The sequence below is a fragment of the Misgurnus anguillicaudatus genome, chromosome 14, assembly GCF_027580225.2.
Source record: "Misgurnus anguillicaudatus chromosome 14, ASM2758022v2, whole genome shotgun sequence".
NCBI lineage: Eukaryota > Metazoa > Chordata > Actinopteri > Cypriniformes > Cobitidae > Misgurnus > Misgurnus anguillicaudatus.
Genome location: NC_073350.2, coordinates 30550841 through 30564784, shown reverse-complemented (window position 1 = coordinate 30564784; position 13944 = coordinate 30550841). Strand labels below are relative to the sequence as shown.

The following is a 13944-nucleotide window of genomic DNA, read 5'->3' as shown; positions in this document are numbered from 1 at the left end:
GTGTTTTTGACATTTTTTTGCTTGTATTCACACTGCTGGTAACTCACTGGCAACAGTATCACCATGTCCCTGTAATTACAACAACACACTAAGTGTTACTGTTACTTTAACACACTCATTTGGCTCAGTCTCGCACAGCTGACACACACACACACACACACACACACACACACACACACTCATTGACAAAGTCTGAATAAAAGTCTAAAGTACTTCAAATGATTGAAAACAAATTGGCCTTCTGTCACTGACTTGAAGGACAATATTTCCTCAGCTGTCTTATTCTATGTTAACTTCTTCTCATTATCCGTCTTAAGGTTGTTGTACAAAGCCATCGACTCCAACCGTGAGAACATGGGCCCGATCTACAACTACCGTGTGGAGATTTCCATCTTCTTCATTATTTACATCATCATCATCGCCTTCTTCATGATGAACATCTTTGTTGGTTTCGTCATCGTGACCTTTCAGGAGCAGGGAGAGAAGGAATATAAAAACTGTGAACTGGACAAAAACCAGGTGAGAGAAATACCTGCTGGGGTACCCTGGCAGCAGTTTTAGGCATCATATGCTTCTGAAATTAACCTTTTCTGAAGATTTAATGGTAGCACAGCAGTGTGTAAGATGGCTGCAAAACAACTTGCTAGGTTTAAAACACATCAATAGAGTTTTATGTGTAGTCTGTACTGTATATTTTATACATATATGTGACCCTGGACCAGAAAACCAAGTTATAAGTTGCACAGGCGTATTTGAAGAGTTAGTTAAACGCGATAGTTACTGCCAAAGTCAGTATTGTTCCAGGTCAGTATTAAAAAGTCAATTCTTCATTTTACGCAAAATCCGATTTATGCTGTGCTATTCTCATCTTTTCTTCCTTTTTCCCAAAACGTGATAAATACCAGTCCTCCTTGTCTGCAGAATGCAATAAATCCGCTCAACCAATCACAGCGCACCATTCCACGCATTGTAAACATTAATGGCAGCGCTTTGAATACACACAGAATCCTAGTTTCCCTCATCTACTTTGTAATTCGTGATCAACCAACAAACAAAAACAAAATAGTAATTTTGATGGCATTGATAAACCTGTGGTGTGTTTTTGTAACGGGGAAAAAATGTAAGCCATCAAAATCTAATAACTTGAGAGGCACTTGAGTGAAGGAAAAATGCCGGCTGTTGCTTGTTCTCCCGACAACATCTAGCTTCTGTCATGCTAACACATTGACCCCAGTGGATCTTATGAAAAACTTTACATTATTTTACTGGAAGTCAACAAAAATAGAGCTGGACCAAAACATTTTACAGCTGATCGCTGTCAAAAAAGTTCAGCTTTATTTTTTATGCAGATTTATTGCACTTTGCGGAAAAAATTATTATAATAATAAATCTTTAAAAATCAAATTATGGATTTGAATTTTTAATGTTATTATAACCTAAAAATGCTATGTGAAAGTTTGTAACAAAAATAGTGGTTTTCATCTGGTCACTTTCTTGGTAAAGAATTTTTTTTACCGAAATCAGTCAAAATGGATTTATTGCGTTTTGGAACCAAACTCTTCATTTGTAGCAATAGCCAAAAATACATTGTATTGGTCATAATTATAATTTTTTGTGCCAAAAATCATTGGGATATTAAATAAAGATCATGAAGATATTTTGTAAATTTCCTGCCGTAAATACAAAAATTTATTTTTCATTAGTAATGTGTGTTGCTAAGGACTTGTACAAATTTAAAGAGGAGTGTTTTGATTTTTTGAACCCTCAGATTCCAGATTTTCAAATAGTTCTATCTCGGCCAAATATTAGTTGTTCAGCTTTCAGATGATGTAAAAATGGGTTTGATTCCTGTGGTACACACACTGTACAATGACAAATGTATCAGTCACTTGAATAAACATCTGCCAAATGTAATTTTAAATGTCTTAAAGGGACATATCATGATAATCGTGACTTTTTCCATGTTTAAGTGCTATAATTGGGTCCCCAACTTAGAAAATGTGAAAAAGATCAACCCAGTAACTTAGTTTTGGTAAATCATTTTCTGCAAGCATGTAAAAAATAGGTAATTTAAAATTTGGCTCCCCTTGTGATGTCAGAAGGGGATAATACCGCCCCTTAATCTGCACTAACCAACAATAGCACTGCCATTTAGTGCAAAGATCAGCTCATTTGCATTTAAAAGGACACACCCAAAAACGGCACTTTGCTCAAACCTACAAGGTAGCAATTTTAACATTTTATAATAAATCATCTATATGTTATTTTGAACTAAAACTTTATATATATACTCTGGGGACACGAAAGATGTATTTTACATATTAAAAAAGTCTTATGAAATGTCCGCTTTAAATGTGTAACTGGATCAGTTTAGTCATATTTAGAAGATAAAAAAGTCTTTCTCTCTGTTTTGTCGTGTAGCGTCAGTGTGTGGAGTACGCATTGAAAGCGCGTCCTCTCAGGCGGTACATCCCGAAGAACCCATATCAGTATAAGTTCTGGTATGTGGTGAACTCCACCGGTTTCGAGTACATCATGTTCGTCCTGATTTTACTCAACACCATCTGTCTCGCAGTCCAGGTGCGCTTTTATATATATTTAATTTAATTATATTTCTGTAGCACTTTTCACAATATGCACTGTTGCAAAGCAGCTTTACAGAAGTAGAAAAAATATTTTATTATGAAAGCTGCAATCCGGAATTTATATGCCTCTCTATCGCCACCTCTGTTTAAAACATAAAAGTGCAAGTTACTTGCAGAGTTCCACATTGGTTGAAGTCAGATGAAGTCAAACGGACATTTCCTAAAATTTCCTGTCAACCCTTAAATTGACAGTTTACGGTGAATTATAAATCAAATCATGAATGTGCTTGCTCAACAACTGATGCTTATTTGAGAGAAAAAAATTTATGGATTGCAATTTGTCTTTAATATTATTTTTTAACTTACCGGTACTAAAATAATAACTTGTTTTGTTTAATATATATTTTAAAGTAAATAGGCGATATTTAAATATTAAATGCTATCTTTCTCTCGGCAGCACTATGGTCAATCTGAGCTGTTTAACTACGTGATGGACATTCTGAACATGGTGTTCACCGCTGTGTTTACAGTGGAGATGGTTCTCAAATTAATCGCTTTTAAACCCCGGGTGAGATATTTAAAAACACACACTGTATGCACAACACAATGTTTCTCATTTAAACATTCAGATCAGTGCAGTGTAAAGTCTGTTACCCCTAAAGCAGGTTAATTTTTCATCTGGTTCCCTGCATTAACCTTACTGTCCCACTGCCCGATTTTAATCTGATGCAGATCTGCGTTCAGAAGAAGGACAGAATGCTAGTAAGCCTCTCTGAGTGCCATGCAGTGCTAAAATATCTGTGTGCTGTGTGATTTGCAGTGTTTCATAAACGCAAACTAATTTAGTCAATGCATGAACTGCATCCATAACCGATAATTGGCACAGATCTTTTGCATGGAAGATAAATGCATTGTTTTATTAAGTAATTATTATTATTATTATTATAATTATAAAAGGCTTATGTGTGTAGATTAATATGTAATGCATAAGCCTACAGCTTCTAAATATCTGCATAGTCATTTTAACGATCGCCGATGTGAAAGTTTGCCCGTTCACCCCCCTGCATTTCTCAGGGGTATTTTGGAGACGCCTGGAACGTCTTCGATGCATTGGTTGTGATCGGCAGCATTGTAGACATAGTTCTCAGCGAGATTGATGTAAGTAAACCTCAGTTTTAGACCCTGTCCGCTCTTATTACTGCTGACCAGCACGTCTACCTCAAACAAACTCTTCCTCCAGACCCTTTACCTCAAACAGGGACAGACTTCAGCTCAGGGTGTGCTACATCTTTACTGACAACTTAATGCTTTGACTATTAAGATCTAACATTTGATTCTTTCTTGTTTTTACCCTGTGTGTCATCTCCTCCACCTATCATTTCATTTCTTCCCCCTCTTACTTTTCCTCTCTTCTTTTCTTGTGTGCGGTGTGATTTTTATTAACAGCATTATTTCACTGACGCATGGAACACGTTTGACGCCTTAATAGTTGTCGGTAGCGTGGTAGATATCGCTATCACTGAAGTCAAAGTAATTATAAACATGCTTATATTTAAGTGTATAAGAATTGAAAGAAAATCATGTCTGGATACTCAAGCACTATAATTTCAAATAGATTTGATTGGCTGTCAATGGTTTATCGTTCATCACTTATCCCAACGATATCGCTCCATGTATCTTTTTATCATTATAGTTGTGGTGTGAACTCCACTATTTTCTTTAATATAGATCCATTTTTAAAACTATATTTTTATTGTCCGTGATGTAAATGGCCCTTAAGTCACTTTGAGTAAAAATGTGCCAGATGCATAAATGATAAATAAATGAAACTGTTACAGCATTTTCCCACATTTTACAGTTTATTGAATGGCATTGACATTTTTTGCAAGGCTTTATTAAATGTTGTGAGTTATTTGTGTTGTGATAAGAGGTCGCTAACATCTTAACAGACACACTTCTCTATTTCCCCTGAGATAAAACTGCACTTTTCGTATCCCAATGGCGGATTTAGGCATGGGTGATGTGGGCAGCCGGCCAGAGCAGCATTTAGCGGGGGGCGGCAATGGGCGCCTGCCAAAAAAATGGAATTTTTTAACGCTCATTCCATGTTACCATGCTGTCAGTTAACCGGTTTGGGACGATCCGTGTATGATTTACGTGTATGTCACGTTTTGTACAGCAAGAGCAAGTCAAGAACAATGTTCCTCGGTTTTGGCTAGATGGGATACAGCTACGGCCTAAATCTGACATGATGTTGAGTTTAGGGTTAGGTTTGGGGGTAAGATGAGGATGAAACAGCAGTTTTGGCTAGATGGGATACAGCCATGACCTAAATCTCGTGAGATGTTGGGTTTAGGGTTAGGTTTGGGGATAAGATTAGGATGAAACAAAGATTTTGGCTAGATGGGATACAGCTACTGCCTAAATCTCGCAAGATGTTGGGTTTAGGGTTAGGTTTAGGGTGTGAGATTAGGATGAAACAGTGGTTTGGGCTAGATGGGATACAGCTATGGACTAAATCTCGCAAGATGTTGGGTTTAGGGTTAGGTTTGGGGGTAAGATTAGGATGAAACAATGTTTTTGGCTAGATGGGATACAGCTACGGCCTAAATCTCGCGAGATGTTGGGTTTAGGGTTAGGTTTGGGGGTAAGATTTGTCTAGAGGGGATACAGCTACTGACCTAAATCTCATGAGATGTTGGGTTTAGGGTTAGGTTTGGGGGTAAGATTAGGATGAGACAGTGGTTTTGGCTAGATGGGATACAGCTACGGCCTAAATCTTGCAAGATGTTGAGTTTAGGGTGTGAGAATAGGATAAAACAGCGGTTTGGGCTAGATGGGATACAGCTATGGACTAAATCTTGCGAGATGATGAGTTTAGGGTTAGGTTTGGTGGTGGGATTAGGATGAAATGGTGGTTCTGGCTAAATGGGATACAGCTATGGACTAAATCTTGCGGGATGATGAGTTTAGGGTTAGGTTTGGGGGTAAGATTAGGATGAAACAATGGTTTTGGCTAGATGGGATACAGCTACGACCTACATCTCGTGAGTTGTTGGGTTTAGGGTTAGGTTTGAGCTTAGGATCAGGATGAAGCAGTGGTTTTGGCTAGATGGGATACAGCTACTGCCTAAATCTTGCGAGATGTTGTGTTTAGGGTTAAATTTGGGAATTAAATTAGGATGAAACAGTGGTTTTGGCTAGATGGGATACAGCTACTGCCTAAATCTTGCAAGATGTTGTGTTTAGGGTTAAGTTTGGGAATTAAATTAGGATGAAACAGTGGTTTTGGCTAGATGGGATACAGCTACTGACCTAAATCTCACAAGATGTTGGGTTTAGGGTTAGGTTTAGGGTGTGAGATTAGGATGAAACAGTGGTTTGGGCTAGATGGGATACAGCTATGGACTAAATCTCGCAAGATGTTGGGTTTAGGGTTAGGTTTGGGGGTAAGATTAGGATGAAACAGCAGTTTTGGCTAGATGGGATACAGCTATGGACTAAATCTCGCGAGATGTTGGGTTTAGGTTTGGGCATAGGATTAGGATGAGACAGTGGTTTTGGCTAGATGGGATACAGCTACGGCCTAAATCTTGCAAGATGTTGAGTTTAGGGTGTGAGAATAGGATAAAACAGCGGTTTGGGCTAGATGGGATACAGCTATGGACTAAATCTTGCGAGATGATGAGTTTAGGGTTAGGTTTGGGGGTAAGATTAGGATGAAATGGTGGTTTTGGCTAGATGGGATACAGCTATGGACTAAATCTTGCGGGATGATGAGTTTAGGGTTAGGTTTGGGGGTAAGATTAGGATGAAACAATGGTTTTGGCTAGATGGGATACAGCTACGACCTACATCTCGTGAGTTTTTGGGTTTAGGGTTAGGTTTGAGCTTAGGATCAGGATGAAGCAGTGGTTTTGGCTAGATGGGATACAGCTACTGCCTAAATCTTGCGAGATGTTGTGTTTAGGGTTAGGTTTGGGAATTAAATTAGGATGAAACAGTGGTTTTGGCTAGATGGGATACAGCTACTGCCTAAATCTTGCGAGATGTTGTGTTTAGGGTTAAGTTTGGGAATTAAATTAGGATGAAACAGTGGTTTTGGCTAGATGGGATACAGCTACTGACCTAAATCTCGCGAGATGTTGGGTGTAGGGTTAGGTTTGGGGGTAAGATTAGGATGAAACAGGGGTTTTGGCTAGATGGGATACAGCTATGATCTAAATCTTGTGAGATGTTGGGTTTAGGGTTAGGTTTGGGGATAGGATTAGGATGAAACAGATCTCATCTGGTGAGTTTTACAGGATTTTGGCCATTGCTGTTTCCCTGCTAGCCACGACCTTGCTCCTCTCAAATACGTCCAACTTAAATTGTGCGAAGAAGGGGTGAAGCGCGTAGGGAACAGTCCGCAGGACAATTTTATGGATTATGATCTATAAAAACAAGATGAGAAAAGGTCTAGTCTAAGCCATTATTTTCACAGGTTAGAAAAATGGAAGAGGATACATATGCAGTTATTTGAAGAGGATAAATGTGCAAAAGATACAATGTATGTACAGTATGCAGTTATATCACTCATTATGAGTATAGTATGCAATGCATATTATGAAATATATCAAATATATCACTTATGTTATTGATTTCAAAGTTTGAAACCAAAGATCATTTTATTATATTTTTTTTATTTAGTTACACATCAGTGACCCTGTTATCATAAGAAATAACCCTGCAATTCATTGGCAGATTTTCTATGATGATGTAATTGATGCTTTTCTATCAAAAAAGAAAAAAAATCTGGCGTTGTGTTTGGGGGGACACTGAATTGGGGGTTTGCCCCGGGTGCCACACAGGCTTCAATCTATATGAAACTGACATGCAGTTATGAAAAAATGAAAATCCCTTTGCTTTGCATTTCAATGTGATCAATGTGTTTGTGTGAAACATGACTCTGTGGTGTGGTATAGACTGTAGATATACATCAGCTTGTTTGTCTAACCCTTGTTCTTCCGTTCTATCTCCTTAGAAACTTTTAGAGGCAAGTATGGCAAGATGTGATCTGTTTGATTTTTTATTCTGCGTCATAATGGTTTGATTCCACTCGGTGTTAAAAAGTTAACAATTTCCTTATCAAACATGATGACGTTTGGCAATATTGCGCCAATATGAATATGAGTTTGGACCAGAAAGCATATTTGTGCGCTGCTGATTTTGTGTAATGAAGTAAAGCTCTCACAGGTTTACTGTATAGCTTTACTGATTACAGACCAGATCAGCATAAATGGTTATTTTTGAGTTTAGGAAAGTTGACTTGTTAAAGGATTAATCCATCACTTCTCAGCACCAAACTTTAAATGTCCAGCATCAAACAAAATAGCAGTTAATAAAAAATTTTATAACATCATGTCTAAACCACCATTATGTCAAGATTGATGTTAAATGTACATGAGAAGCAGAGGTATGGACCATGAAGTTGTGTAAAATAGATAAAACGTACTGATGTATCTGATGCGTAATATCAGGGACTCTATAGGTGTTAAAAATAGCATTACATATATGACATATTAATAGGTTTAATGCTGAACATAGAGAGGGTGATGCTGGGAAGTGATGGAGTGGTTCTTTAAGACCAGTGGTTGATTTTCTTGTGTGATTTCTTGATTTCAAAATACTGTCACATTTTAGGGACTACACACACTGAGATACTTAGTTTTAGTTGTTATATAATAGATAAACAGGTAATTATGATCACTATTAGCTTTATGTCTCATCTCACATACAGTACCTGTCACTTCGTCTGAGCTGCTGAGCTATTTCTCTGGAGATCTCATGTCCCGGCGTCCATATATAAATGTATATATGTGTATCATTGTATATGTCCCTATAGGTGTTTGTATCGTGGCCATTTTCTTTTATTGTGAAGTATTTTTGTATGCGTGCATTGTATGAATGTGTACTGTAAGGGTAATATATATATCGATGGGAATTTGTTTGTGTATGTGTGTTAAGAAAGAGAGATGGAGTGCCTGCGTCCTTGTACATCTGTGTTTCTGTATTATTTCTTTATTCATGTGTTATTCTCTATATTTCTCTGTCATCTGCTGTCTTTGTGCTTTTTTGTGTTGATAAGACTGGTTTCACAAGTTGTATTGTAAAACTTATTTGACTTACTAGATTCTTGAGATCCAGTAGCTGTTTGAGAGCTTTATTAAATGGCACATATTATGCCATTTTTATAAGATGTAATATAAGTCATAGGTGTGCTTTGCGTGTGTGATGTTTTACCTTAACATACCCCATAGATCATTTGGTATAAAATATTCAAAATGCCCCTATTTGGGTAAAATGAGTGGTTGTGGGTGGAGCTTTATCAGTGTGACATCACATTAACAAGAGAATCACACTGCCAGCACACATTTATGTCCAAACACTTTGTAAATGAATCAAATCTTCCATCATTGTAAAGACCTTGTGAAACTTGTTTTAACACACATTGTTTTAGTGGCTTGCTAAATGTAATGGTTATAGATATAAAGCATTCGATCATTAACACAGCAGGTACAAACTACTCCTTTTGCTGTCTGATCTGCCATGCTTATATCTATACTCATGAATCCCCAACTCAGAGGTATGTGTGACTTTCACCCAATCTTGGAGTGGTTGGAGTGACTGGTTTGCCCATCCACTGTTGCATGCTGGGATATGTAGCTGCTAACATTAGCTTCATTTTCTGCAGATGGCGCTTGGCCACCCGCTCCATTCCCCTCCGGTCAGTGCTCAAAGCGGTGTGGTCCATGTGAAGTTTGAACTTCCTCTTTCTTAAAACCCTCTCTTTACCTCCAGACAGAATGGTTTAGGAGCTCAGAGCCGATCGTAATAATGAAGCCGAACAAACTAATAAATCAGTCAGGTTAGAGACTTAATATAGAAGTAAAAAAAAACTGAAAATGCAAACCAAAGTCCAAGACCCCACATTTCTTCGCTCGGGTTGGGTAAGCAGATTTCTTTAGCCCTAAAAACAACCTGTGAACCATGTCGTATGAAGCTAAACCTTAAGAAAAAACTCTTCCCTGCCAATGACGAGTGTTTTTGCCAATCCGTATTTTTGCAAGTATCCACCAAATGACGCTCTTACCCAACTTAAACAACCCGTAAGCAACCCCTCACGTCAAACAGTTCAAACTCAGTGTATATTTTGATCATCGCTCTGAATCTGATTTCTATCAGAAGTCTTTCACAAAAAGGCAATTATCTCAGCTTTTTGCTCAAAATTTTGAGAGGTGATAAAAAAGAACAAATGAAAGAAGGGTGAAATTTCTTTTTTTTTTTTTAAAGCAGAGGGTCTGTTCTTTCATTTGATATATTGTATGTTTATATATTTAAAGGCACACCATGGAACTTTTTGGCCACTAGGGGGTGCTAGACATGTATTTTCACGTTTAGCGCCCCTAGAGGCCACAAGCGCCGCAGCACTGTCGCAAAGGAAAAGAAGACAACTCTTTAGATCACAAAGTGTGCCTTCCAGCATGTCATGTGTAATATAATATAATTTCATGGTTTTTATTTTCATCAAACGCCAAACAAATCGCGTACGTTTACAAGCCAGTTGTGGTCGCTTGGTTAAAGATTATATTTAAAAAAAATATTGCACTAAATGGTAATCGAACCCGGACACAATGTCACGTGATATAAGTCTCTCTCTAAACTCTCCAAGTAGCCTCCAGTAAAATTCACGTAAAAAAATAGTATTCGGGCGCCAGACAGGACTTATATATGCAAGCATTATAACATTACTTACTAGTACAAAAGCATGACGACCAAGTCAGCATCGGTCAGAAACCCCTCCTCCTTCTTTAGTTCACGCCAGCGAGCGAACGCTGGCCCAATATAATTGATACTCGTTCTTCTTTTTATTCTGTTACTCTCCCCTTTTCTCTTTCTGGTTTCCTCCGACAAAACCTTGTTTTTTTTTTCTTAGTTGCTGCTTCAGCCATGACAAAAACATCAGGAAAATAAATAGTTGCGCTCTCACGTCCGAATTTGAGGAAGTGGAGAAAGTGACGTATGCCGTAAAGCAGATTTTTGTAGTTTTTGGTTTTGTGCTCGGGTTACTATCCGAAACCCCAAGTTTAAAAGTACAAAAGCGATACAGACCTCGTCAGGCTATGGTGGACATGTCATTCAACCTATTTTAAGTGGATGTACCATCACAAGGGTCTTGAAAATATATTATGAAGGTTGAAAAACTTCAAAGTGTCACTTTAAAGAATTCTCAGGAAGGCATTAAACTTTTGTGAAAATCATAAAAAATGCTGCCGCACGCTGGCAAGTTTAAAAAAAAAATGCTGGCGGAAAAAAAAGAGTTAAAGTAAAAATGTTTTTAAATGATTTCTACTTTTACGCATGCAAACAATTAAAGGCGTATTTATTCGACACATAAGACAAACAACTGAAATTGCGCACAAAAAAATAGCTGAAGGGGAAACCCTGAGCTTCAAAATTTGACACTAAACAAGATACCTTGTGCGTTAAAAGTGATGCCTAGCATCTTTATAGTGACGCGTGAATTTTGCTTGCATAGGACTGTCTCCCACGTAGGATTTTCTTTTTTTAGAAAATTATCCATTTTACAGTAACGTAACGTTACCGCGTCTGAACGAACAAACGTTATGTCTGAAGCCGTGACGTGATTGTCGTTGCGATATTTAATCATAAAAAGGCTTTTAGACCATGCATCTTGACTCAGCATTTTTATTCATGTAAATTCATAATGCGATTTGTCAATAAATTAATTCGACAGTAGACTACCAATGCCTATGCGGCCCACCAGATGGCGCTCCGAGGGCCCTGTTTAGAATCACTGCTATAAAGCATTTCGGATTGTGTAATTATGTCCGTCTGATCCCTCCATTACTGTAGTTTGGTCCCACAATTGATAAAATGTATTCCTGTCGCTCGATTGTTTTGTGTAGCAGCACATAGTACAGCACTGAAAATGGTGCAATGCCATAAAGAAAAACGTTTATGGTTTACATTTAGTCACACTTTTTCCCCTACTAGACAGAATCTTTTTATATGTACCAAAAAAGTTTTTGTGGATATTTTTTATTGAACCATTAAGCCGTTTAAATTTCAGTGTGTAGTTTCTACAGCAGGTTTTTCCTGAAATGTTTATGTCCTATTCTTAAAAATTAATTTCACTGTGACGTTTTTAAATGGAAATGATTGTAACACAAACCTACAGGGCATACATGGATAAGAAGGGTACTGGCTCATTTTGACATCACATCAAACAGTTTTTTAAGGGGTTGAATACATTTTGTGTGTGTATAGATGTGTTGTCTGTCTGCTGAGTGACTGTCTATGTCTCTGTTCTGTCTCTCTACCTTCAGTGAGCTTTTAGAGCTCAGAGGAATGAGAACTTGAGTAGAGAAGGTGTGTGGACGTCAGCAAGGCTGCATGACCCTAAAATGAGTTTCATCTCTCTTTGCACTCATTTATAACTTACATCTGTCCATCTTTCCTTACTTTATCCTTTTTTCTTTCCCCGCGTTCACTTCCTCCCCCCTTTTTCTTCCTTCCTTCCACATTTTTCCCTCGCTTCCTCCATTTCTCTCACCTCCTCTCTTGCATTTGCGTGTGAGAGCGCCCTCGAGTGGTGACTCTGTTAAAATGCATGGGGATGCTGCAGTGCAATTGGAAATTTTAGCTGTTGTGTGCGCTGTTATGGTGAGCAAGTGTGTTTGAGAAAGAGATTGTGCGTATGTCTGTCCTGTATATGTGCCTGTCTGCAGACTGCCAGCGCTTAAATGCATGCTACATCAAATGCAATGGGCAGAGAAAGTTTAAAGCGCTTGCATCTTATATTTTCACCTGTCATGCAAATGTGATGTTTTATTAAAAAGTGACTTGAGGAAAGTTAGATTATATGAAGGATGCCATATCTGTCTGGAGCCTTTTATCTTTTGCACATTTCAGATATTAGTCTTTTTTTTTTCTGAACACAAACTTTTTGTTTTTCTGTCTGTATGACTCAATGTGGTTTTTGATAACTGATTCATTCTCGAAGTCAAATTGCTGGAGTTTATACTGTGTGTGTGTGTGTTTGTGTATGCTTGTGTGCACATAAAAACGTACAGTGCGTATAAGCATATAGAGGCTTTGCAATGCAGGTTGCTGAATTCAAAATGTTAAAAGTGACTTTGCAAAGTCAGTCCTATTTCTATGATCTGTGAACATGGTTGTCAAGTGAACACAGCACATACACTGTCAGAAAAAAGTGTTAAAAATTGTCCCAAGCTGTCACTGGGGCAGTATCCTTTAAAAATGTCCTAATATGTATTATGGAGGTTCTGATATCTATACATTTAGTACAGATATGTACCTTTGATGTACTACTATGAACTCTTCAGGTGCAAATGTGTGATTTTAAAGAGTGTACCGCCCCAGTGACAGCTAGGGACCATTTGTGACAATTTTTTTGACAATGTATCAATAGAGGACATTTATCCCTATTTTCAGACAAGATCTACAGTAAAATGAATAAAGCCTGTACTGGTTGCTGTTAGTATCAGTTTACTCTTTAAATGTGACCCAATCTATGAAAACCCAGCTAAAGTAGGCCTACTGTTTTCTACATAAAATAATCCTACATATTAAAGGAATAGTCTACTGATTTTCAATATTAAAATATGTTATTACCTTAACTAAGAATTGTTGATACATCCCTCTATCATCTGTGTGCGTGCACGTAAGCACTGGAGCGCGCTGCGACGCTTCGATGGCATTTGGCTTGGCCCCATTCATTCAATGGTACCATTTAGAGATAAAGTTAGAAGTGGCCAAACACATCAACGTTTTTCCTATTTAAGACGAGTAGTTATACGAGCAAGTTTGGTGGTACAAAATAAAACGTAGCACTTTTCTAAGCGGATTTAAAAGAGGAACTATATTTTATGGCGTAATAGCACTTTTGGGAGTGCTTCGACTCGGCGCAGTAACACCCTCCCTCTCCCATTATGAGAGTGAGAAGGGGAGCGGACTTTTCAGGCGGGTCGAAGTACCCCCAAAAGTGCTATTACGCCATAAAATATAGTTCCTCTGAATGGGGCTAAGCTAAATGCTATTGAAGCGTCGCAGCGCTTCCTGCTCCCTTATGCTGCATTCAGACCAGCCGCGGTAGAGGCATCAAACGCGAGTGATTTCAATGTTAAGTCAATGTGAAGATGCGTTAACGCGTGTCTGGAGGTCTCGCTGCGCGAATAGGTGTTTAGCGCAGTGCGTTAGACGCGATTCCGCCTCATTCACGCATCTAGTTCGCGCAAATTGAGCGTTGCCACGGGAAATGCAGCAGTTGAAAAAT

General features: G+C 38.2%; 1 protein-coding gene across 16 annotated transcripts in view; it reads left to right on the top strand.

The window, feature by feature from the left end:
* cacna1da (calcium channel, voltage-dependent, L type, alpha 1D subunit, a) overlaps window positions 1–13944 on the top strand; it is an 89587-nt gene that overhangs the window by 51301 nt on the left and 24342 nt on the right. For 11 of the 16 annotated variants that reach the window (XM_073876260.1, XM_073876256.1, XM_073876258.1 and 8 more), the window contains 4 exons: window positions 318–519; window positions 2422–2580; window positions 3043–3153; window positions 4032–4115. In XM_073876260.1, the coding sequence (XP_073732361.1) occupies window positions 318–519; window positions 2422–2580; window positions 3043–3153; window positions 4032–4115 (556 nt within the window). Of the gene's footprint in view, window positions 1–317; window positions 520–2421; window positions 2581–3042; window positions 3154–3317; window positions 3348–3659; window positions 3744–4031; window positions 4116–13944 lie in introns of all 16 variants that reach the window. The other 5 variants (XM_073876262.1, XM_073876255.1, XM_073876263.1 and 2 more) reach the window with 2 other exon arrangements.